At 43.3% G+C, this 27,144-nt stretch overlaps 1 protein-coding gene across 6 annotated transcripts in view; it reads right to left on the minus strand.

The window, feature by feature from the left end:
* The window catches only part of nav2a (neuron navigator 2a), a 115,946-nt gene that overhangs the window by 20,738 nt on the left and 68,064 nt on the right, over positions 1-27,144 (minus strand). For 5 of the 6 annotated variants that reach the window (XM_034295709.1, XM_010901165.4, XM_034295710.1 and 2 more), the window contains 9 exons: positions 26,352-26,474; positions 6,136-6,265; positions 4,983-5,295; positions 3,953-4,655; positions 2,656-2,857; positions 1,666-1,958; positions 1,152-1,217; positions 717-761; positions 10-173 (listed from right to left, as the gene is read on the minus strand). In XM_034295709.1, the coding sequence (XP_034151600.1) occupies positions 10-173; positions 717-761; positions 1,152-1,217; positions 1,666-1,958; positions 2,656-2,857; positions 3,953-4,655; positions 4,983-5,295; positions 6,136-6,265; positions 26,352-26,474 (2,039 nt within the window). The remainder of the gene's footprint in view (positions 1-9; positions 174-716; positions 762-1,151; positions 1,218-1,665; positions 1,959-2,655; positions 2,858-3,952; positions 4,656-4,982; positions 5,296-6,135; positions 6,266-26,351; positions 26,475-27,144) is intronic. The other variant, XM_020054659.3, reaches the window with a different exon arrangement.

Here is a 27,144-nt window from a genome sequence, read left to right on the forward strand (position 1 = left end):
AGGTCATACCGAGCTGTCCGAAGTTAAAGCGTGTCCCAGAGGGCGAGGTTAGGCTGGAACCGGGCGAAAAGGGAGAGTTACTGGTCGAGTCCTGCAGCCCACCGTGTGAATGGGAACGCAACCAATCTCGCGCGGCCTCCTCGTGACTCCGCAGCTGGGGCGAAGGGGCGTACCTGTCATTCCAAACACAAACCAGATCAGACGACGCAGGTTGGAGGGTAAAGGTGATGTGAGTAGACAGTGGGAAGACTGCGGCTTTTCTTACGTTGGGACTAAAGCTCCAACTTGCATGGTTTATTGTTTGTTTTACCGAAGGGAACAGATTTTGTTCCAGAGTGAAGGTACACACGTGACGACAAAAGCATACATTTCACACGATGTACAAGCACTCGTCTCCAACTGAAGGCGTAAAAATAATGAAAAGGGTGGATGATCAACGGAAATCCAAAACGCCACCCGAAATCAAAGTGCTCATGAGGCAAAGTGACCTTTACACCGAAGAGCAAGACAAAAGTGAGCCAAGAGCATTTCACAGACAACAACAACAACAACAGCGATGTCAGCTTTGCGTGAGCTCAAGCCAAGGGAGAAACACAAAAAGAGAAAGAAAGAGAGACAGAGAAGAAAAGAGAGGGGGAGACAGAGAAATAGACAGAAAGTGAGAGAGCGAGAGGGCTAAGCATTGCAGGCAGTGTTGAGATGTTTCCAGGATGTACCTGAGTCCCTTCTTGGGCAGTGTGTTACTATCACTGTGTGGACCCCTGTAGAATTGGCAAAAAAACAGCACTTCAGGGAAAAAAAAGAAAAGAAGGAATAGAGAAGAGGAAGGTGGAAGGTGGGGTGGAAGCTTGGACTATCTAGCAATTAATATGTGTAAATATATAAATATATATTTGACATCCCTTTCCAAAATATCCCCATTGTTGCAAAGTTAAAATTGTGTATCATATAGTGGTTATGGGGTAATTGTTTTTTATCTAGCTGCAAATAAAAATGTTTGCCCATAGGTGGCAGCATATCAACAGCAATGGGGAAAAGAGCAAGTTCTGTGCGGCACGAGAGCCTGGCACAATGGAGCGCACACACGCACGTACACGCACGCACAAACCGCCACTAAGCAAAAGCCCATCCCCACACAAAGGCAATTTTACCTGTCCTGTTTCCGAGGTAAGGTGTTTCGGCTGAATTTGGGACTGGAGGATGGGGAGGAAAGGGGACTGACGGGAGAGGGGGGAGGTCACAAAGAGAGAAAGACTTTTAGAAAGGAAAAAAAGATGGGATAAAGAATCCCATGAAAAAAGATCTGCATTGACACCACAAGCCGGGTTACCAGCGCCAGCTTACCAATGTCATTGTAGATAATGAGGTATGTTAAGAGTAAGAAAGAACATAATACCTTCTGGAATGCCATATCATACCTCCAACAACACTATCCACTGGGAATGCTACTTCATAAAATGGCTGATTTATTCCGGCCACATATGAAATCATGTATGCAGGAATGCTTCGTAAGCTGAACAAACGCAACTCCAGCCCTTTGTTTTCCTGTCCGCAATAAGGGTATTATAACGACCCAAGACGTGAAGCCGTTCCCTCAACAATCCCAACCCTCCCTCCCTCCCTCCCTCCCTCCACTGTCTCCCCCGACACCCTCCCCGTCCTCACCTCTCAGACATGCCGGTCTTAGCGCTGCCGGTGCGGCCCAGGGCCGACAGCGTGTCCTCCCGGCTGTCCCGCCCTCCGTGTCCGGCGCTGCTCACGCTCATGTCGATGGATTCGCTGCTGGTGTGCATGCTGCTGACCGAGGGGTAACCCAGGCTGCCCGCCCCGCCGCCGCCGTGACCCCCCAGGGTGCCCTCCCTGCTCTGGGCGGAGGAGCCTGTGCTCAGGGTGGTGCCCCAGGTCAGGCTGTTGGAAGGCCCCGTGGAGGAGTAGACGGAGCAGGGGCTGGATGCACTCTGGGGGAGAAAGAGGGAATTGTGGTTTGGTGTTTTTAATATGACTGTATTTCTTCAACAGTATATTTTCAGGCATTTTTGTTTATTTGGATGGAGACAGTGGGGAAGACTTTGTTGTCAGGAAAAACTGGATTCGAACCCACGCTGCAGTGGCACATGTGCATCAGGGGCAGCGGCTTTGACAGCCAGACCACCCCAGACCCCTGATGTTTCAAGGTTAAACCTAGTGGCTATGCTCTCATTGGCCAAAGTCCAAAGATACATTAGCTCCATTCCCACAGTGTCCTTGCTATTACAATCTGCCGTGGCTAGCTAGATACCTTGCAAGCAAAAATGTCTTATTAGGACATTGAAAATATCAGGAGTTTGTGTCGTGGTCCCCAGAAAGTCCACTGTTTGCTGGCTCACCATCATAACTACCAATTTTACCAAAGCACTAGCTACAGTAAACAGCACGGGTAGCTAATGTTGGTAATTTTCTTGTTTTTACTGCTACAAACTCTGTTTTGTAGACACAGATGCTACTGAGAGCCGGCCGACATACAGTGCATTTGAAAAATATTCAGAATGCACAGTGATTTTTTTTTTATTTAAATCTATTTCTGACAAAGGCTGTATGCAACAAGCTATGGAAAAAGTCAAGGGGTCTGAATACTTTGCGAACACACTCGCATCGTAGTGGTCGACTCGGTCTCACCTGTTCGCTGCCCAGCGTGTTATGCCCCGTGCCCAGGTTACGCCCACCGTACAGGGGGCTGCCGCCCTCGCCCTCCCCTCCTACACCTCCAGGGGAGTCCAGGGCGGCGTGGGTGGCGTGGGGGTTAGAGATCACTGTGGAGTTCTTCATGTTCTCCGCTGTGGTGACTGGAGCCTGTTTACCGGGCTTTCCTCCAAACAGCCTAGAGAGAGAAAGAGACATTAATGTCAATGAACGCAGTCTCAGTTTAATAAACCCAAGGACAGAGAAAAGGAGAACTTGGAGCGTTGGTTGTTCATTACCGTTCGAATGAAGTGGCTCCTACTAACATACTTATTGCACACACAGGGTGGCGTTTGGATCCAAGTTACATCCGAAACATTACATTAGCACATGCCCTTCGCTTTCAGCCAATTAGAACCTCCTCTTGATACAGTGGTAAGTCTTCTGATGTGACCGTAATCTCTGCCTCGGTCAAAAGCAGTTCACTAATTTTGGATTTGGATATTGGCCAGTGTGTAGACAGTTAAAACGGTAAGGGAGAGAATGAGGGAGCTGAATCTTGGAGTATTATTGCCCACAGAGCGTGATGAGGTGAGAGCTGCTCGTGTTACTGTGCACGTATTAATGCTTGGCATGATGAGACGAGGGTCTCGGCATCTGAGCATAAGGCTGATAGGGGAACTTTCATATGGTGGATTAACATGAACTTTGTGTGTTTGTGCGTGTTTTTGTGTGTACGTGTGTGTGTGCGTGTGAGTGTTGCATGAGGAATAGGTTTCAGCCACAGTATTGTGGCTGAAACCTATTCAGCCACAATAGGTCATAAAAGTCAATAAAAAGGTAGGTTTCTGTGACTATATTTTTGTTGGCATGTGTGAATGTGTTTGCATGTGTTGATTTGTGTGAAAGTGTAACTGAGTGTGAAATTGCAAGTGTGTTGTATCGCATGGGGAATAGGTTTCATCTACAGTACTGTACAAGAGTCATTAATGACCACTTTTAAGTTAATGATTAAATGCGACTATGTACTCAGATTGCTACCTCTATGAGGACCAGTTTAAGTTTGACACTAGTTATATTAGAATATTCTGGGATGGAGAAAACATCCTATCATAGAAAATACCCTTTTATAGGCTCAGGGTTAGAATGACGTGTATAATAATACCTAGAGGTATGTTGTGAGTTTGGGTAAGTCAACATTTAAGGTTAGGGGCAAGGATGTAGGGGTACAACATCTCTGGTCCAAATTGCAACTATAAAGCAATTTTGCATGTGCGTGTGTGTGTGTGTTTACCGGCGCAGTGTCGGCGAAGCAACCTGCTGTCTCCCTGTGAGCGGCATGGTGGAAGCCCCTCCTCTCAGGTTGTCCACGCACTCCGACACGCCCTTCTCTCGGTCCGTCTGATTGGCTAGTGAGATCCCGGGCCCGTTAAGTTTCCCTGCGTTTCCAGAGTCCCGGCATTTACCGTGGGTGGTGACGGAAAGCACGGCCGCCTCGATGCTGCTGGTAGACGAGCGGTTTCCATTTCGCGTGGCTGCGCCAGACCGACTGGGTCTCGGAAGGCTCCGGTACTGCAGTGTGGAGCGGGCACTCACCGGGAGGTACCCGTCATCATGACCCAGACCGGAACCCAAATCCTGACCCCCGACCTTGATCCCTCCAGTTAGGGATCTCGCCCCAGACTTCGGCATCTTCCCGAGAGTGGCAGATCCGCTCGTTATAGTGGCGCCGCTGGCGGTTACTATGGTAACCATCCCAGAGCCCTGCTTCTTGAAACCGAACGTGCTCGTGGGCGCTCGGGAGGTGAGCGTGTGTGAGTGGGGTTCGGAGACTGCGTGCGTCAGGGTGTGCGACGCGCGGGCCGAGGTGGCTGTGGGCGGGTATTTCTTGGCCTCGTCGCCACTGCTGCGCCCGGCGTCGGACGGCGAGCGCTGGAGGCCGTTGGAGCGAGGGGAGAGACGGCCCTTCTCGGACACCTTGACGTCGTCCGTTTTACCTGGATGGAGTTAGGACGGGAGGTAGGGAGTGACGTCAGGAGGACAGTAGTGCTTGTTAAGTAGAGGTTCAAAGACAGGATTCACCACACAAAGACAGAGAGAGCGAGAACCACGCACCAACATACATCAACACAGCACCATTTACACACAGACAGAAACACAAGCCAACAAATCGATTCTGAAAGCTTTAATGACAGTGGGTTACTTTTTTGGAAGCAGAAACGACATCCCATTTTGTAAAAGACGGAAAAAGGGAGGGATGAGACCAACCGAGAGGCTGACAGACTGGGAGAGGTACATATGAGGAGGCCTGATAACAGACATACCGGTGCTGTGTGTTTTAGCTCCGCTGGACCCGGCCGTTCCAGAAGCTTTGGTCCTGGGGCTGGTCACCCCCACCTGAGCGCTCATGCCCCTCCTCCAGGACCCTGTGTGCGTCATGGAGGGTGTCTTCCGCCCCGAACCTCCCTTATCCGACTCGTCCGACATGTCCGAAGGGTTCCGGCGGGCCCACTTGGTGCCCTGCTCCATCCGACTGACCCCACTGTCTGACCCCCCGTCTGACCTCTTGACCTCGTCCCCCGACCAGGCTGGGTTCAGGGTGGTAGAGGCTGAGTGCTTTTCCGCGTCCGTCACAGGCTGACAGAGGATGAGAGAGAAGTTATGATCTAATGTACGCCAATGTACAGAGGTAGTTCAATGGCAGATGTATGTATGTACAGTAAGTGTTCTTTATTTAACAAAGATATAAGGTATATGTTCAGCTTTTCATAGAGAATACAATGCTCTATAAAACAGTAAAACAGATTCAGTTCAGTACATATTTTTATAACTTGCAACTTACATAAGTGCCTATATGGCAGTGATTACAGTGTCAATATAGAAAGTATAGTGATTGAGGGGGGAAAAATATCTAAATCCTTTACAGACCACACATTAGTGACCCAGAAGCCTACAACAACCTTTGACCTGTATAGATCTATTACGCAGACAGTATCTATGGAAACCGGCTGTATTAATCTAGTGTTGGGTCAAAGAACTGCTACGGGGATAAAATGGTCTGTGTTCAGCAATTGTTGCCCCATAACCCATCATCAAATAACCACTATATTAAATTGGTGTTATTGTACAGCGTTCGCTGGCCTGCCAGACAGTCAACCACTTTCCAGAGTCACGTGAAACCAACAAAGAACAATATCACTTTTCTTTTCTAAGGTGGCTTCTTAAAATTGCCATTTAATTAATTGAGGCCAGTTCAAACACTAACATTGGTCTAGTCAGTCATGAGTTTTCCGCCCAGGTCAATAGTTGAAGCTCATATTCCACTCCAAACTGGGAGGAATGTCAGTATCATTCACACTTCCAGAAGGAGAAAGGGGGAGGTAGGAGAATGATACTGTACTTAGTGTGTGTGTGTGTGTGTGTGTGTATGTGAGACCCCCATGCATGTGTGTGTATTTGTGTTGCCTCTGCACAGACCTGTCCGTTACGAGCCTTGCGCTGTGCGGCCGGCGTGTTGGCGTAGGAGCTGATGGACGAGCTGGTGTTGATGTCATCCGTGTCGATGGTGTCACTGATCCCACTGCTCACCGAGCTGCTGTCGTCCCAACTGGAGAACGGAGGGGATGGCGAGAACAGGAAATACAGTTGAGATTAAACGATTTTTGACAATGATTTAGTTTGTGGTTCGATGGAGGCAACCTTAACTCCAGTAAATCAGTCTTTATACAATTTCTACTTCAGAGACCTCACTTTCATGACAGCTAGGTTCAGCATTAGATACCTGGCAAACCTACATGCTACAGCACAGGCTTACTTTCACAGAGCAACACATGGCAGTACACTAGACAGTAGACAGCAATTAATCACTCAGTCTGTCTTCATACAGAAAACGTAATTTAACCAACACTTTCATCTGAAATGACTTACAGCCACATGGGCGTCCATTTGATGAATCGAACCCACAACTCCTAATGTTGCAGAGACAGAATAAATAAGTGACTTTTCTAATGGATGACAACTAACCAGGGAAAAGGGGCCTTTTTAAGAAGCAAGGTGAATCAATGACACAGCTTATAGCCAGTTATCAGTGTAAGCCCTAAGCTGTCTAGAAATCTACACTATCATTCAAAAGTTTGGGGTCACTTAGAAATGTCCTTGTTTTTGAAAGAAGAGCCTTTCTTTTGTCCATTAAAATCACATCAAACTGATCAGAAATACAGTGTAGACATTGTTAACGTTGGAAACGGCTGATGTTTTATGGAATATCTACATAGGAGTACAGAGGCCCATTATCAGCTACCATCAGTCATGTGTTCCAATGGCACGTTGTGTTTACTAATCCAAGGCAAATTGAAATCAGATCTCAAACTGGCCTGAGATCTCAGACTGAAAATATTAAGAAATATTTTCTTAATATTTTAAAGAAAATATTAAGATGGGAAAAGAACTCACACTGGACAGAGGAAGACTGGCAAAAGTGTCATGGACAGACAAATCTAAGTTTGGATCACAAAGAAGAACATTTGTCAGATGCAGAACAAATGAAAATGCTGTTGGAGTGCTTGACACCATCTGTCAAGCATGGTCTGTGGGTGCTTTGGTGGTGGTAAATTGGGAGATTTGTACAGGGTAAAAGGGATCTTGAAGAAGGAAGGAAATCACTCCATTTTGCAACGCCATACCATGCCATAACCATGGAGCCAATTTCCTACTACAACAAGACAATGACCCAAAACACAACTCCAAACTATGCAAGAACTATTTAGGGAAGGAGTCAGCTGGTATTCTGTCTATAATGGAGTGGTCAGTACAGTCACCGGATCTCAACCCTATTGAGCTGCAGTGGGAGCAGTTTGACCGTATGGGACCAAAAAATGGACGACGCCCCTTCGCTCTTTTCCATTGGTGAAAACTGAGGCCGCCAGTGTCCCGATATGGCGCTGACATCTTGGACTTGCGTCTGCGCAGATAGCGATCTTGGGACCAGTTCTGCACAGTAGTTATGCGCAGTAGCGAGCAGGAAGTAAAGCCGTAAAGCTGTGAAATCAACCCCTGTGCCCCGCCCTCACTCTCCCTCGCAGAATGCGCATACCGTAATCAATCGCAAGCACACGCTGCACTGTTTTGGAAGTGGAGTCCTGCTCCTGTGAACTCTGTCTGCTCCGTTCCACTCCAACCTCATCAAAATAAGGTAAATACAAGTGGCCTACTAACCACACATTTAAACAGAGTTCAATCAAGTCCAAGTACAGTACAACCTTTGCTTGTTAAACCTAGACAATATGTTATAGCCTAACTTACATCATGTTTAACCTTAATTTAGAATAGACCTAATACAAAAATAATTGGTAACTTCTAGCTAAAGATCACCTGCTAGCTATTAACATGGCTATTAACGAGGCTTGTTGTCTTTTAGCTAACGTTAGCTAGCCCATTACATTTATTTACTAATTAAATAGCTTATAAATTTAACTTACCGAAAAAAATTCAAAGATCGATTGGAAATGCCAGATCAGTTAGCACAATCTACTGCAGAACAACCCATTATGTCCGTGTGAAATTATATCAATTATAGAAATTTAGAGATTCAATTTAAAGCTCCAATCTCCTTAGTCCTCCGAAAATCGCGAAAAAAGCCTGTTGGCGCTTCAATGGCTCCTCGGCTCAGATAGCTGTCAATCACAGCTGTCAATCACGACGTCACGCCACCGTTTTTAGAGCATTAAATAACTAACTAAAAACCAACTTATTTTAAAAACAAACTCTTGAATTTACATTAGCGTGATACAAACTACAGTAAATGACAGAAACCAGCTTCGGAAAAAAGATATTTGAAGGGTAATTTAATTGTTTAGTTGGTCTCGCGTCCCATTGAATAACATGGGGAGGCGGGGTTTATGACCTATACTAGGACCACTCACCAGGGGGCGAACGAGACGTTTTGGCTTCACTTTTCAGGGCTTGTGCGGCACACTTGTATGGGACGTATGAAGTGCCCATCAAGCCAATCCAACTAGTGGGAGGTGCTTTAGAAAGTATGGGGTAAAATTGACAACTAGAATGCCAAAGGTCTGCAAGGCTGTAGTTGCTGCAAATGGAGGATTCTTTGATGAAAACAAAGTTTGAAGGACACAATTATTATTTTTTATTATTTTTCATGGAAAACAAGGACATTTCTAAGTGACCCTAAACTTTTGAATGGTAGTGTAAGTCTCTCAACCACAAACACACGCACAATATCACATCCCCAAACACTCATGCACGCACAACCACAATTTTAGAATTTTGAGTGAACCTAGAATCCTATTTAAGCATCAATGCTATCTTGTTTGTATATTTCCAGGAGTACCTTGTCTTTTGAAGAAATTGTAATTACCTTCCATACTTGTAATTTTTAGCAGACAGAGACAAGGTTGTTTTATGCTGTATTGCAGCCTTGAACAAAATTTGACTTTTGATGTCCTAGTTACTCCCTTCAGTGGTCTGAAGCCTCATTAACCCTAAAGTCCCATTATGTGCTATTCTGATAGGAAACCAGCTAAAATGAGAACATTCAACTGGAACTTTTAGGAATCATAAATCACATTGTAACTACAGGAGCCATCTCTTAAACAGTTGCACCAAATCCAACCACTAAGAGATGTTTCTGTAGCACTACAATAATCAACCATAGATCATGCATAAATGCAGGTACTGAAACAAACTTAGACAAATCTGCCTGCAAGTGAACAAGCTGGGTAATATAAATCGACTTTATTTTACGTTTTGAGCTTAACTCAACAAACCTGTTTAAATTCAGCTGACATCTATCAGAGGTTGTTGAGTAAACAAGCTTCCGAACATTAGCTCAAATTCTTGTCCTTTTGAAGATCTCACAGGAGGACGCTTATTTAAAACCATTGGTAAATTGGCTTTTGAACATTGTGGAGTTGCCCGTCACATGCAGAAGAAGACAAAAGAAGCCTACAACTGGAATGACACCATAGTTCTTAGCTCAGTTCTCTTCTAAGTTTAAGAAACACTTATGCAAACACACATGGTCCAGACCAACTACAGCCATCTCTTGTCTCTAAAGGAGGCAGGATTACTAACCCACTGGGCAAACACCAGTCTGACAGAACCACAGGGGGGGCGAAGAGTTAAAAGCAGGATTGACAACTATTGAGAACATGCACACACACACACTCCTTCTATTGTGTCCACTGTTTAGATTAGAGTCACCCAGGCAGAGATCCATCAGCTCTAAAGCAACAGACAGACGCACACAGAAAAAAAACGCTGCCGTTAGACACATACCCACACACCACATACAGAGAGATCTGACATTAGCACACTTTCATCAAACAGATCAGATATCTATGGCAAGTCGTGCCATCTCCGGCTTAGGTTCTGAGGTCAGGCCGCTTTGAAGTTGCCTTTAACTCCCATCTGATTATGACAGGGCAGCAGACAGACTGCGCTAACTGGTACGAGATTCCGTCTGACCACAGCCGTCTGAAAACATGTTCACGCAGCCACATGGGAAAGTCCCCCCCAACGAGAGAGAGAGAAGATAGTGAGATAGGTAAACAGAGAGAGAGAGAGAGAGAGAGAGAGAGAGAGAGAGAGAGAGAGAGAGAGAGAGAGAGAGAGAAAGAGAGGGGGAGGGAGAGGATAGTAAGATAGGTAAACGGGGAGAGAGAGAGAGAGAGAGAGAGAGAGAGAAAGAGGGGGAGGGAGAGGATAGTGAGATAGGTAAACGGGGAGAGAGAGAGATAGAGAGAGAGAAAGAGGGGGAGGGAGAGGATAGTAAGATAGGTAAATGGGGAGAGAGAGAGAGAGAGAGAGAGAGAGAGAGAGAGAAAGAGGGGGAGGGAGAGGATAGTGAGATAGGTAAATGGGGAGAGAGAGAGAGAGAGAGAGAGAGAGAGAGAGAAAGAGGGGGAGGGAGAGGATAGTGAGATAGGTAAACGGGGAGAGAGAGAGAGAGAGAGAGAGAGAAAGAGGGGGAGGGAGAGGATAGTGAGATAGGTAAACGGGGAGGGGGGGGGGGGGGGATAACATCAAAGACCGACATGGAAGACTTAACTCCCTTGTCCGAAATTTGATTCTGAAGACAGGAATATCATGAGTTAAAAAGGAAAACAGAGGAATCACACAGAAACGTTCTCTACCTGGCCAGGGTTCCTGGGTTGCCGTGGGAACCTGACGCGCGGTGGAGAATGCCGAGCTGTACAGAAAGCTTCATCAGTCCGGACCACTGTTGGATGCACCCTGAGCTGTATCATCCCTCGCTTACTGCCCCACTCTCTCACTGTGTCTGCCTCCTCCCTCCCTCTCTGCCTTTATCCCTCACTCCCTCTGACTCATTCTGACTCTATCTGCGTTTCCAGCTATCTTCTGCAATCATCCCTAGCCCTTTTTTTCCTCAATCTCCTGTTGCCCCTCTCTCTCTCTTCAGTCTTTCTTTCTCTCTGGACTGAGCGAGGGAGAAAGCTGGTGAAACAGAGCGACAGAACGAGAGGTTCTCCCCTGGTGCTCGTAACCTGATCCACCCCACGCTCAGTTAACCGGTTCACTGCCTAACCAGTAACAGCACCAAACAGATAAACAGGCAGGCAGAAATGCTGTCTTAGATAAACAAGAGAAAACCCTTTAAAAAACCTTTGGGGCAGCAGAGCAGCCTAGTGGCCAACAGTGTCGGACAAAAGGTCGCTGGTTGTAATCCCTAAGCAGAAAAGGTGAAAAAACGTCATTTTGTCTCGAAAAGCTTATTTGCTTTCAGGTCATTGAAGTAAATACGAATCTGTTCTTAGCATATTTAACTGGTGAAATAATGGTACAAAAATAATACAACACGATTACAGCACACTTGCACAAATGACGCTGTCGCCAAATCCCACAAAGCAACAATGGGGCATCACTTAATGATTTGAAAGCAGTAGCATGAAGCTGCAGTAGGATGGTGTGGCCCAACCCCATACATACTGTTATTACTGTTGTATAGGTACCATTCACCCTTCTTCTTGAGTTGTCAAATTCCTCATTCCGCTTATTTTACAGATCTTTGACTATTTAGGCATCATTACATTTTTCATTAAAAAACATCCTTCTGGAAATATTGACCAAATCCAAAACATTCCTAACTTCCCATCCCATGATATATGTGCCAGTGTGTGTGTTCCTGATACACTCTGTCTAACTGACAGCCCTGTGCTAATTAGAGATCAGTGCAGCAACAAGGCCCAACCCTGAACCTCCTCCTGGCAGCAGAACCTACCTATTAACTACCACCCAGCCATTTAAAGCCAATCAGAGAGGACGGCGACATTAACCACAGCCAACCAGTTGAGCTTACCGAAGAGTCCCAAGCACAGTAATCCTGAAATGTCGGAGAGTTGATGAGTTCTGTTCAGTTGAGCGTGATTTGACTTCCATAGCATAGGTCACTGTTCTATTGCTTGCACTTTGGGGTTTTAGAAGGAGTGTCTGCATGTTGACAACTACAGATGTATAAAAGGACCTGCCCTGGTGTTTAGAGTTTTGTGCCAATAACAATGGGTTCAAAAATAGTTCAAATCCCTAAAACAAAAGGAGAACATCTGTTAATGTGACCTTGGGCAAGGCACTTAGTCCTAATGGCTCAGGGTCTGTTTGGATAACATGTACTTTAAAATTACTACAAAAACTCAACTTCATCAAGACAAAGACATTATCATGATGTCGCATAAAGAGTACAGCATGTTCAAAGATGTCAGGGAGTCAAAACAAGAAAAATGAAACACTCAAGTCCCCCAGCGAATAGACAAAAAAAGCATAGAGAAGCTACGTAACAAACGACAATAACCGAGAGTTAAAGTCCCGATATGACCTAAATCAACACACTCTTGGACAACCACCTTAGCATGTCCCCAAAACCACACTGTTGTCACACACAAGTAAGGGGTCAGAGGTCAAACCTTGCTGTTATTCATTCAGGACCACTAACCGATGAGAAAGGCCTCCCATGGGGCTGGACGAACCTGGAGAGTCTGAGTGCGTCCTTAGAAAACCTCCTGTTTACATTTCTGTTTCTTATAATGTGTCCGTGGTTAGTGTGGGTCTTGTAACTCTGCCTATATTGTATCCCACTGAGCCTGCATTAAATCTAACATACAGTACATTCACACACACACACACACACACACACACACACATATAGTCAAAAGATTCCGGTCAATGGGGGACTTCTTCCACTGTTAGATGGCTGAAGACTTCTCGTGTAGACACTTATTTCTTGTATCAAGACAGATTTGGGTTTCATGGAAATAGGCTATGAGAAAATAATGTTTTTTTCTACCTCCCCCTCCAAAAAAAAACAACATTCAATCTGTAATGTACCGCGCATCAGCGACGGGCGCGACAAACAAACCAGCCAGAAGTGTCCAGTCATGAGAAAGCTAGCTAGGCTACACCGTGTCTGCCTCAGGATGAAATGTCCAAACCAACCCTGAACCCAAAACTGCTTCAAGCCATTCTTTAGTACATACAACCAGTAGGAACAAAAACCAGTGTTTGTGTGTGTGTACACACAACTGCTGTTTGTCTGTCTCTCTGTAAATGTCACCTTTGACCTGTCTTTTCACACAGGGAGGGAAGGGAGGGGAGACAGAGAGAATGGGGGAGGGAACAAGGTATAGATGGTATAGGACAGTTTGAACAGGAGCCTGGAGAATGCAAGTTAGAATGGGGGAGGTAGTGAGGGAGAAAAAGGAGAAAGTTATAGGGTGAGAGAAGGGGGGAGAGAGTGGACTTCATGACAGGAATTGCTCCTTTTGGACAGTCTGGGCCAGAGTCCAGTTGTGCGGTGGCTAAATTACTGTTGTCCCGCCACGGAGCAATGACACTGCCACCGCTGGGTCAGGAATTCACGTCTCCATTTATCTCTTCTGTTCTCGGTCATTCTCTCTTTAGTTCTGACTCTTCTTTTGTTCTCGCTCTCAGTCACATTCTCTCATTTTTAGCACCGTCCGTCTCGCTCCTCATTTCTCACAACTCTAGCTAAAGTAAACGCATATTTGACTTAAAAAGCGAACAAGACTTAAAAACGCTTTCGCCCTTGCACACTAGCCTCATTCAGAGCTGTCTCTCGGTCTCTTTGTTTGTTGTATAAATGACACGCTCCTTTGAGTGAGCTGGCTGAGCCGTAAAAATTCAAACATACCCAAGGCAGATGTAGGATCCACACCATTGCATACACACGCGCACACAAACTAACACATGCACCGACTGAAAGGATGCTGTGGGGGACTTGTGGAATTTCACATACAGACACACAAACAATACCTTATTAGCAAAGGCCTGTTCCATGATGAGATCGGTGGGGCAGGGGACTGTAACCCCTCCAAAAACTCCAAATCAGACAGCTTACGTTCTCTCTAGAAATATTTAGCTTGGTTTTTCCCGATTTGCATTCTTCTTTCTCTGGTCCTCCTAACGCTGCAGGTCCTTTCCACTGCGCTCCTCTGCTCAGCCTTCAGAATGGAGAGGGGGCCACAGAGGCAGCGTCCTGATGACAGTCTGTACCAGCCTTGAGATCCCTTGCCTCTCTCTCTGCAGCATAGGCTAGCTCAACACAACTTCCCTAAGCGCTAATCCAATAAAAATCAGCCAGCAGGAGACAAAGGCATATACTGTGTGTGTCTGTGTGTGTGTGAGTAAATGAGAGAGATGTAGAGGAAAATGCCCTCTACACCTGTGTGCATGGACCGCACCCTCTAAATGTGTGTTTCCTGAAGGCAGGCAGACGTGCTGGTAAGAGACAGCCCAGGGGAGAAACAGGCTAGGGGTTCGTAATGCAACTGGTATCCACGGTTACAAGTACATCAGTACACTCTCCAGGGAACCCCCATTTTCTCTCTCTCTCTCTCTCTCTCTCTCTCACACACACACACACACCTCTCTCCCATGTGTCCCAACTAATCTCTGTCTTTGCCGAATTTTTCCACCCACTGTCTCTCTCTTTTTCTCACTATCATGGTATGTTTGGTTACATCAGACATATGACCTATGACCCAGTCTTACACCCTCCCACGCAACAGACAAGGCAATTTGTGTGTGTGTTAATCTGTGTCCAAGAGCACAGGGGCAATTCTGCAGCTTGGGAACGTGGGTGTGTGTTGGGGTATCAGTGACTTGGACAAAAGGTTAAGCTCAAAGTGAAGCTCCAGATATCACAGAGTTCCCTCTCCTCAAGTTTTCCAGACAATGAGGCTGAAACTGCTCTCCAATAGGTATGTCTGAGTGTGTGTGTGTCTGAGTTTGTGAGTGCACAATGAGGTTGAGACTGTTCAAGGATGCCATGAGCGTTTCCGGTGAATAGCTGTATGTCATTACAAAGAGACACCACAGCGAAATGCTGTTCTCGCATAAACCAGGCCTAAAGGGGATTAAGGGCATTTTGTATTCCATGTATAAGTAAAAAGGGTGTGTGTGTGAGAGAGAGTGAGTGAGAGAGCGAAAACAAGAGAGATAGAAAGAGAGAAAAGGCTAGAAACCTTGAAGCAGACAAAAAGGCATAAGTGATCTTCATCCTCCATTTGTTAACTTATCAAACCAAAGCAAGAGCAAACACAGAAACACTGTACGGAAATCTGATTACCATTATATGAAGCTATTAGTACCAACACCATTATCAGTGCAGTTGTGACGTTAACACACATACACACACAGTATAACTGGCCCAGTAGCAAACCTCTCCTCTTACCTTCCTGTCCAACCACTACTGTTATGTGGACCAGAGCCCGCATAATCACAAAAAAAGAACAGGATGCGGAATACTTGGCAGGTTGGATATCTGAGCTGATGACAGATGATGATGTTAGATGTTCAAGTGTGAGACATTCAGAAATGTTATTGGGGGCACTGGGTTTAAAACAGACACACACACACACACACACAAATCCTACGCACATACACATGTAATGTATTACCACAGAGAAAGATCTCCTGGTAATCAGAGAAACAGGATTTGTGGGTATTGAAACAACAGGAGAGAAAGAGATAGAGATTGTGATCGTACATGTTTAGAGCCTGGAGCAAAACTACAGGATCTTCTTAAGTGGACAGCGGGAACCAGAGAGGGAACCAGAGAGGGAACCAGAGAGAGACCCAGAGAGAGACCCAGGGGGAAGGAGTGGGGGTAACTAAGAAAACAACCCCATTCCCAATGGGAACACCTGGAAATACTACTTTAAAAGAAGTGTTAAAATAAAAAGAAATTACCATCAACAAAAAATCCATTACAAAACGTATCATTATAACAGAGCCAAAAGAGAAAATTGAAGCCCCAAAGTGCGGTAAAGCCTATGGGCCAGAAGTCTTTGTACCAAGATGTTAAGGAAGAGCAGCCCTTAGCTGCTGAAAGCTATTCTGAAGCTCTACAACCTTTTGTCCAATGTAAAATACTTTACAGAATTAGGAAATAAAGGCAGAATAGCCATATTTTAAAGCATGTTTCTGAATTATTCATAAATGGATACAAACTTTCAGTCAAATTGCTTTCTTACCAAAACAATGAAGGTAAGACCACATCAACAGAGCCTGGATTAAAGTTGCTGATTAAGGTTGAAGGTTAGACCACATCAACAGAGCCTGGATTAAAGTTGCTGATTAAGGTTGAAGGTCAGACCACATCAACAGAGCCTGGATTAAAGTTGCTGATTAAGGTTGAAGGTCAGACCACATCAACAGAGCCTGGATTAAAGTTGCTGATCAAGGTTGAAGGTCAGACCACATCAACAGAGCCAGGATTAAAGTTGCTGATTAAGGTTGAAGGTCAGACCACATCAACAGAGCCTGGATTAAAGTTGCTGATTAAGGTTGAAGGTCAGACCACATCAACAGAGCCTGGATTAAAGTTGCTGATTAAGGTTGAAGGTCAGACCACATCAACAGAGCCTGGATTAAAGTTGCTGATTAAGGTTGAAGGTCAGACCACATCAACAGAGCCTGAATTAAAGTTGCTGATTAAGGTTGAAGGTTAGACCACATCAACAGAGCCTGGATTAAAGTTGCTGATTAAGGTTGAAGGTCAGACCACATCAACAGAGCCTGGATTAAAGTTGCTGATTAAGGTTGAAGGTCAGACCACATCAACAGAGCCTGGATTAAAGTTGCTGATTAAGGTTGAAGGTCAGACCACATCAACAGAGCCTGGATTAAAGTTGCTGATTAAGGTTGAAGGTCAGACCACATCAACAGAGCCTGGATTAAAGTTGCTGATTAAGGTAGAAGGTTAGAGAACTACCGGATGCTATCAAACATTTATTAAACAGAGTACTCAACCTGAGTAAAATACCTCAAACACAAAATACTTAAATACAGAATTAGTGATTGTAGCATGGCAGTTTAAACAGGACTGCATCAAAATATGTTCGGCCAGAGAAGACCGACAATTACTATTGGTAAGGAGAGAGAAATTGAAGAATGTTTTCTTGTCAATTAGCCAATGAATATTGCCTTGCAAAATACTTTTTGAATCCTGACCCATTATGATATATTACAACATTACAGATGGTACTTTGTTCTGTTTGGAGAAAAAAAAGGAAATATTTGAAAGACTAACACTCATAATCAATTATCGTAAGGTGACATGAAAAACCCCAGAAATAAATTGCTTGCGTAAGCATTCAACCCCGACAAATAGATATATTGCTAGCTCCCCTGGCTGCAGTACCAGCATTCAGTCTTTGGGGCATAGTATATACATCATGTTGAAGAATTAAATGAAAACAGTTTGTTGCAATATTTGCAAAGCAGAACTCTCTTGACATGGAAGCACAACTGTAATGCATGAGCATTTAAAGAGAAAACACATTGTAGCCGCGATGACAGAAGAATAGTCCTCTGCACAGCAAGTTAATACAAATTTGTCATACATTATAATTTGTATTCATAGAGTTATGTTTATAACTGAAAAATAGTTCACCTTGAATGCATGACGTTATTACTGTTAAAGTCAAGTTTTTCACCAACAAGCTGGTGATCTACTTGAGCACGTTGAGTTTGGATATAGTTGAGCAGCTCCGGCTAGTTAAGCATTCACAATGTAACTCATTAATCCATTAGTGTCAAATTTGGTGAGTTCTGTAGTTTTTCACAACAGAAACATTGAGGCATTTAAATACATTACAATTTAAGTAAAGATTTATAGTATCAGTCAAAAATCTCTCAACCAGCTTCAATATAACCTGGAATGCTTTCCAACAGTCTTGAAAATGATATTATTATAACCCTTTAGTTATTGCATGTTTTCATTTGTTTTATAACTACAGTTGTTTTAATGAAGACCTTGTAAAAGGATAAGAAAAACACTTAAAACTTGAATTTCATTCCGGAATGTATTTATTTATTCTATCCGATTAACAGATTAATTGAAGTAGTAATTGACAGATTAATCAATTATCAAAATAGTTGTTAGTTGCAACCCTAGTCTTAACATAAACCAATGTGGCTTTGGCCTTGTGCTTCCAGTAATTGTTCTGCTGAAAGGTGGTGGATTAAAGCAGGTTTTTGTATTATTTTGCTCCATACATTTTTCTTTAATGTGAGCAATATTCCCAGTCCCTGCTGATGACAAGCATCCCCACAACATTATGCTGCCACCACCATACTTCACTGTAGGGATTGTTTGTCTTGAGTCATGGCCAGTGTTAGGTGTGCACCACACTTCGTGCTTTCTGTTTTGGCCAAAAAGCTTTCTTGGTCTTGTTTGACCACAAAAACTACTCTTTCCATATCCCAGGTGGTACTTTTAAGAAACTGTAATTCCTTCAAAGAAACTGTTGGTCTCTCTGTGGCTTCTCTCACAAGTCTCCTTCTTGTTTGAGTGCTAACTTTGAAGGTACAGGTATGCTGTGCTGCTGCTTCCACTTCCTGATTATGGAACCAACTGTGCTCACATATATCTAAACAGTTGCACATTATGTTGTACCCTTTTTTTTACCCCCCTAATCGATATATTTGTATTACTGTAATTTCTGTAGAACTCTCTGTTGCATTTATTTTACTTCAGATTCAAAGCTTCAACTGTGGGGATAGAAGCAAAAAAAAGTGACAGTAACATTAAATGTATTGACTACCAATGCGCATAACAATTTCTTTAAAAACTGGGAGCTACCACAACACAGGTTTACATTACATAAGCAAACAACATATTTCAGTGCAAAGAAATCTATATATAATATCATATCATTTTCAATATATTGTGTAGTAGTCTAATTAAAGTGTTTAAATGTTTTAGGTCCAAGAGTAAGGGAGGGGTATAAGTAAGAATGGAGGCAGAGGGAAGAGGGTCTGTCCATCCCCTATGTATCTGTCAGGTGCTACCTATAACTAAGGACCAGAGGTGTACACCCATCTCCCCTCCCCACCTCAATTACCCAGAAGGGTTGTGTCAAGTCCATACAAGTAACATAAGGCATTGGGCTCTCTGGGCGTCCAGGGGCTGGGGGTGTTTAAAGGGCGTTGTAAATAACTGTAACTCTGTCGGCCGCACATACATACACCTCAATAAATATTATATATAAACACACACACACACAGCTCTGGAAAAAAATAAGAGACCACTGCACCTTTTTCTTCCCTTTCCAAAAAAGTCGAAAAGAAAGGTTTTCAGTGAGGAAAAGAAGGGTTAAAAGTAAGAGACCACTATAAATTGAAAGCTTCTGTTCCTCACTTTTTTGGAAGGGAAATAAAAAAAAAATCTGGAATTGTATATACAGTGGATATAAAAAGTCTACACACCCCTGTGAAAATGGCAGGTTTTTGTGATGTAAAAGAATGAGACCAATACAAATCACGTCAGAACATTTTCCGCTTTTAATGTGACCTATAATGTGAACAATTAAATTGAAAAATAAACTGAAATCTTCGAGAATTCTTTTTTTACATTACACACCTGTCATTGCACACCTGTCATCATTTAAAGTGACTCTGATTAATCACAAATAAAGTTCAGCTGTTCCATAGAGCTCCCAAAGCATCAGAGGGATCTCATTGTTGAAAGATATCAGTCAGGAGAATTTCCAAAACATTAGATATACCATGGAACACAGCGAAGACAGTCATCATCAAGTACTGGCTGTGTGCTACATGTGACAACAATCTTCTGTATTCTTCATATGAATGGGCTATGGGGCAGGGTGGCAAGACTGAAGCCTTTTCTTACAAAGAAAAACATCCAAGCCAAGCTGTAGTTTGCAAAAACCAACATCAGGTCTCCCAAAAGCATGTGGTAAAATGTGTTATGGTCTGATGAAACCAAGGTTGAACCTTTTGGCCATAATTCCAAAAGGTATGTTTGGCACAAAATCAGCTCTGCACATCACCCAAAGAACACCATACCCACAGTGAAGCATGGTGGTGGCAGAATCATGCTTTGGGGCTGTTTTTCTTCAGCTGGAACCGGGGCCTTAGACGGGGTGGAGGGAATTATGAACAGTTCCAAATACCAGGCAATTTTGGCACAAAACGTTCAGGCGCCCGTTAGAAAGCTGAAGATGAAGTTCACCTTTCAGCACGACAATGACCCAAAGCACACATCCAAATCCACAAAAGCATGGCTTTCCCAGAAGAAGATTAATGTTTTGGAATGGCCCAGCCAGAGCCCAGACCTGAATCCAATTGAACATCTGTGGGGTGATCTGAAGAGGGCTGATCACAGGAGATGTCCTCCCAATCTGACAGATTTGGAGCAGTTATGCAAAGTAGAGTGGGCAAATATTGCCACATCAAGATGTGCCATGCTAATAAACTCCTACCCAAAAAGACTGAGTGCTGTAATAAAAACAAAAGGTTCTTCAACAAAGTATTAGTTTAAGGGTGCACACACGTATGCAACCAGGTTATTGTGAGTTTTTTATTTATTTATTTTTCCCCTCAAATATTTCAGTTTGTTTTTCAATTGAATTGTTCATGTTATAGGTCACATTAAAGGTGGAAGAAGTTCTGACATGATTTATCTTTGTCTCATTCTTTTACATCACAAGAATCTGGGGTGTGTAGACTTTATATCCACCATGTGTGTGTATATATATATATATATATATATATATATATATATATATATATATATATATATATATATATATATATACACACACAGAGAGAGACATACACACAGTGGATAACAATACACACAACACAGAAAAGAGTGTCTCTTTGTCTGGTCGGACAAAAGGAATTAGTTACAGATTGTTATAGATGCGTTACATCCTGTTTGCTGGCCCTGAAAGAAACTGAGAGCTGACAGCCATGCACACACGCACACACACAGTCATTCTATTGTCTCAACTTGCCAATGTGGTCCTCTAACTAAAGGCGGTTCCTTGGTAGCGACATGGGCAGTTTACCCTCTGTAATTTGAATAAATTTGAGAGTGAAAACATTTGTAGCAGCAATCCCTTCTGAAATGTTTTAAGTAACTCGTTAGGAATCAGAATACAAATTAATATTCGTATATAAAATGTACACAAGCTTGAAAAGGTATGGCTTAATTTCAGCTCTTCAGCGACAGTATTCGTCAATTGTGTTCACCACATCAAGCCACCTCCAAACTATTAACTAAACACATGCACTCGACTGCCCTCAAACTCCTATCACCTCCCTACATCTAGATTTACTACACTGATATTGTAAATCAATTTGTAATGTATACTCAGTGTTGTATATAGTCATGGTATATATATTTGGATGCCAATTCGATCCCAAATGCATAGATTTAGTGTATTCTGTCACTATAGGTTGTCTGCAACTGGCAGCAAAACATTCTGCCTGAGTAAATGTACTTTGTGATTCTGAGGTGTGCTAGTGCCGGGCTGAAACAAGATTCTGCCCACCATAAAGATGTCAAGGTCAACAGTTGGGGACTACTGATTAAAATGCTCATTCGAGACGAATCTCCTGACTTTGGGAGAACGTCCCAACACCCTTTTATGTTCTACAGACCTTTGAAGCTCCAGGTCAGAGGTCACAAAGCTGTAACCCCAACACCATGGTGATATCAGACACCCCGACCCCTCTCGCCAACTGTGCCCTAACAGCAAACTAAGATGCCGGTTTTCATAGTGACATCATTAAGACATTAAAAACTGATCTGTTTTATAGGTCGCATTGGTGGTGTCCCAGAATCCTTGCTGTCAGGACTTGTGAAACATACACCGCAGAACTGTCCACACACAAACATGCATGAGCAAGGTGATACGCACACACAGATAGAGATACGTAGAAACACACACACACACAGATATGTAGAAGCACACACAGATATGTAGAAGCACACACAGATATGTCAAAACACACACACACACACAGATATGTTGAAACACACACACACAGATATGTAGAAGCACACACACACACACACATAGATATGTAGAAACAAACACACACACACAGATATGTAGAAGCACACACACACAGATATGTAGAAGCACACACACACACACAGATATGTAGAAGCACACACACACACAGATATGTAGAAGCACACACACACACAGATATGTAGAAGCACACACACACACAGATATGTAGAAGCACACACACACAGATATGTAGAAGCACACACACACAGATATGTAGAAGCACACACACACAGATATGTAGAAGCACACACACACACACACACACAGATATGTAGAAGCACACAAACAAACACAGATATGTAGAAACACACACCCATACAGATATGTAGAAACACACAGACACACACACTCACACACACATATAGATATTTAGAAACACACAGACACATACAGATATTTAGAAACACACAGACACATATAGATATGTAGAAACACACAGACACATACAGATATGTAGAAACACACAGACACATACAGATATGTAGAAACACACAGACACACAGATATGTAGAAACACACACACATATAGATATGTAGAAACACACAGACACATACAGATATGTAGAAACACACAGACACATATAGATATGTAGAAACACACACACACACATATAGATATGTAGAAACACACACACACATACAGATATGTAGAAACACACAGACACATATAGATATGTAGAAACACACAGACACACACACTCACACACATATAGATGTGTAGAAACACAAAGACACATATATATATGTAGAAACACACAGACACACACACTCACACACACACATAGATATGTAGAAACACACAGACACATATAGATATGTAGAAACACACAGAAACACACACTCACACACACATATAGATATGTAGAAACACACACACACATACAGATATCTAGAAACACACAGACATATACAGATATGTAGAAACACACAGACACACAGATATATAGAAACACACAGACACATATAGATATGTAGAAACACACAGACACATATAGATATGTAGAAACACACAGACACATATAGATATGTAGAAACACACAGAAACACACACTCACACACACATATAGATATGTAGAAACACACACACACATACAGATATGTAGAAACACACAGACACATACAGATATGTAGAAACACACAGACACACAGATATGTAGAAACACACAGACACATACAGATATGTAGAAACACACAGACACACAGATATGTAGAAACACACAGACACATATAGATATGTAGAAACAAACAGACAACATACAGATTAATTAACATTAATTCAGGAAATATATTCCATCTTCCCTTTAAATAGTTGACTTTCATCCACTTGCTACCAGTAGGCTAAGAAGTGTATATTGCGTCATTCTGACTGACTGGGCCTGACTACACTACTACCAATTTGATTAAGGAACGTAAACAACACACACACGTGTGAAGGAGCGCATGTTCTAAAAATGACTTAAAATGGTCTATGTTTTAAAATGTCCCTACAGGAATTTCTGGCAAGTACTGGCTGTGTGCTACATGTGACAACAATGTCCCGTATTCTTCATATGAATGGGCTATGGGGTAGGGTGGCAAGACTGAAGCCTTTTCTTACAAAGAAAAACATCCAAGCCAAGCTGTAGTTTGCAAAAACCAAAAGTCTCCCAAAAGCATGTGGTAAAATGTGTTATGGTCTGATGAAACCAAGGCTGAACTTTTTGGCCATAATTCCAAAAGGTATGTTTGGCACAAAAACAACACTGTACATCACCCATAGAACACCATACCCACAGTGAAGCATGGTGATGGCAGCAGCATGCTTTGTGGCTGTTTTTCTTCAGCTGGAACTGGGACCTTAGTTCCACATACAGGGCAATTTTGGCACAAAACCTTCAGGCGTCCGTTAGAAAGCTGAAGATGAAGAGGAAGTTCACCTTTCAGCATGACAACGACCCAAAGCTCACATCCAAATCCACAAAAGCATGGCTTCACCAGAAGAAGATTAATGTTTTGGAATGGCTCAGCCAGAGCCCAGACCTGAATCCAATTGAACATCTGTGGGGTGATCTGAAGAGGGCTGTGCACAGATGTCCTCGCAATCTGACAGATTTAGAGCGCTTTTGAAAGAAGAGTGGGCAAATATTGCCATGTCAAGATGTGCCATGCTAATAGACTCCTACCCAAAAAGACTGAGTGCTGTAATAAAATCAAAAGGTGTTTCAACAAAGTATTAGTATAAGGGTGTGCACACTTATGCAACCAGGTGAGTTTAAATTTATTTTTTCCTCCCTCAAAGATTTCAATTTGTTTTTCAATTGAATTGTTCATGTTATAGGTCACATTAAAGGTGGAAAAAGTTCTGACATGATTTATCTTTGTCTCATTCTTTTACATCACAAAAACCTGGCATCTTAACAGGGGTGTGAAGACTTTATATCCACTGTATGTAGAAGCACACATACAGATATGTAGAAACACATACACACATGCAGATATGTAGAAATACACTCATATACAATATGTACAATCACACACACAAACAAACATTTTGAAACACACACATACAGGTATGTAGAAGCACACACATATAGGTATGTAGAAGCACACACATACAGATATGTAGAAACACACACATAGATATGTAGAAACACACACACAACCACACACACACACACACATCTGTAGACACACACACACACACAGGCAGACAAACAGGGCAAAGTAAGATTCTCAGCTGTCGAATTCATCCCCCCACCTGCCCAAAGCAGTGCCATTAACCCCAAAGTCATCTATTCGATTAGACTGATCTGATTTGAGACCCCCATCCCTGCAACGCCACCACACTTACACAGAAAAAGCAAAGCGCGTTGCCTGAAGAAATATCCACCCTGCAGGATTATGTTAATGCGCTTATCCCCCACCTCCCTATCCCACCACTGAATGCGAACCAAAACCAGTAAGCACATTTATCAGACATACCTTCAGGGAGGCCTCCCCCACCCCAACAACTCCCCCCAAACCATCCTTCTCTCAGCGTTTCCTCAGAAAGGAGTGGAATTCGCTCTGAAGTTTAGCAGGGACGATCAACAAAACTAGACTGCTGGCACTAGCAGGATTTGTATTAACAAAACGAACTGCGTGATCGATGAAAACAGAGAAGCAATACGACACAGTTTCCAAAAAACTTTATCATTTAATTACTTTCCAGACTCTATCTTTCCTCTCATTTTCTTCATTTCTGTCTTCGTATTTCTCTTTCTCTGTCTCACTCCCCCACTCTCATCGACAACATTCAACATGGAAAAGCTTTCTCATGCAAAACCTTATTTCGGCTTCTGTTGAGACCTTAATGAATGGTGAAGGGCACAAGTGGCAGGAATATGAGCACGGCTATAAAGAGGCAGGTGAAAGGTCAACAGGGTGGAGGTTGAGAGGAGAGAGACCGGAGGCTTCCATCTCTGATCTCACGGTTTCAGGGTGAGAGGTTACAGGGATTGTCGTTAGGTGGTGGAGACCGAGGTCAAAAGGTGAAAAAAACGGGAAATGGCTTACACCTGCAGACAGAGCCGGGTTTAAAAAAAAAAAAAAGAGTCTAACTTAACCTTACTGCCCCAACCGAGAAACAACATCAATCTAACTTATCCTTACTGACCCAATCGAGAAACAACATCAATCAAACTTATCCTTACTGCCCCAATGAAGAAACAACATCAGTCTAACTTATCCTTACTGCCCCAATGAAGAAACAACATCAGTCTAACTTATACTTACTGCCCCAATGGAGAAACAACATCAATCTAACTTATCCTTACTGCCCCAACAAAGAAACAACATCAGTCTAACTTATCCTTACTGCCCCAATGAAGAAACAACATCAGTCTAACTTATCCTTACTGCCCCAATGAAGAAACAACATCAGTCTAACTTATACTTACTGTCCCAATGGAGAAACAACATCAATCTAACTTATCCTTACTGCCCCAACAAAGAAACAACATCAGTCTAACTTATCCTTACTGCCCCAATGAAGAAACAACATCAGTCTAACTTATCCTTACTGCCCCAATGAAGAAACAACATCAGTCTAACTTATCCTTACTGCCCCAATGAAGAAACAACATCAGTCTAACTTATCCTTACTGCCCCAATGAAGAAACAACATCAGTCTAACTTATCCTTACTGCCCCAATGAAGAAACAACATCAGTCTAACTTATCCTTACTGCCCCAATGAAGAAACAACATCAGTCTAACTTATCCTTACTGCCCCAATGAAGAAACAACATCAGTCTAACGATGCAGAGAAATGGTTTGGCATGTGACCTACCTGTCGGCGTCTCCCTGGCCCGTGGAGGTGTTGCGTTGGAGAGTCTCTCGCACCGCCGCCATGCCGTCAGGTAGACGGTTGAGCCGCCGTGCATACAGACTCAGGCCACCGTCCGTCATGTAGCTGAGGACAGAAAAAGGTTGAGGGTCACATTCGAAAAAGTGGTGCTCGCAACAGAGCAGGTTACGAAATCGACTGTCACGCAAAAAAAGAGAAACACCCAACTGCACATGGATTTAGACAGAATACAGTCTATTCCGGATTCCGTCACAAATGTTGTTTGGGCAAAAGGTACGGGCTAAAGGTGGGAAATTACTAGATAATGGTCCAGCCGTTGTTCCAACACTGTGTCCGTTTCCAGCAACTCTCCCGTTGTCGCACCTCGTTGGTTTAAATCGGGAAGACATCCATGGGCTGTATAGACCCAAGCACTAGTTTAATCAATCAGGGTTAAATGAATGCTGAGGGTCTGAACCGGCCACTGCCTCACACAGCAATAATCTACAAATACACACTCATAGAAGAGCAAGCACGCAAGCAGCATGATCCAGAATGTTCCAAGATGTTGTCTCTAGTGTGGCTTAAAAACCTGCTGAAGCAAAATTCAGCACACTAGAACATGTGAGCAGGACGGACTGACACCTAACTTCTTTCAGGCATAAAACAACACACTGACACCAATCCTAGACGCAGACCAAGAGAGAACAGGGAATACAGAAAAGGCAGAGGACAAGAAGACCGAAGGAAGAGCGACAGAGAAATAAACAAGATTCATCTGTAGAGGAGGAGTAGG

Source organism: Esox lucius, chromosome 2, assembly GCF_011004845.1.
Source record: "Esox lucius isolate fEsoLuc1 chromosome 2, fEsoLuc1.pri, whole genome shotgun sequence".
In the NCBI taxonomy this organism is placed as follows: Eukaryota; Metazoa; Chordata; class Actinopteri; order Esociformes; family Esocidae; genus Esox; species Esox lucius.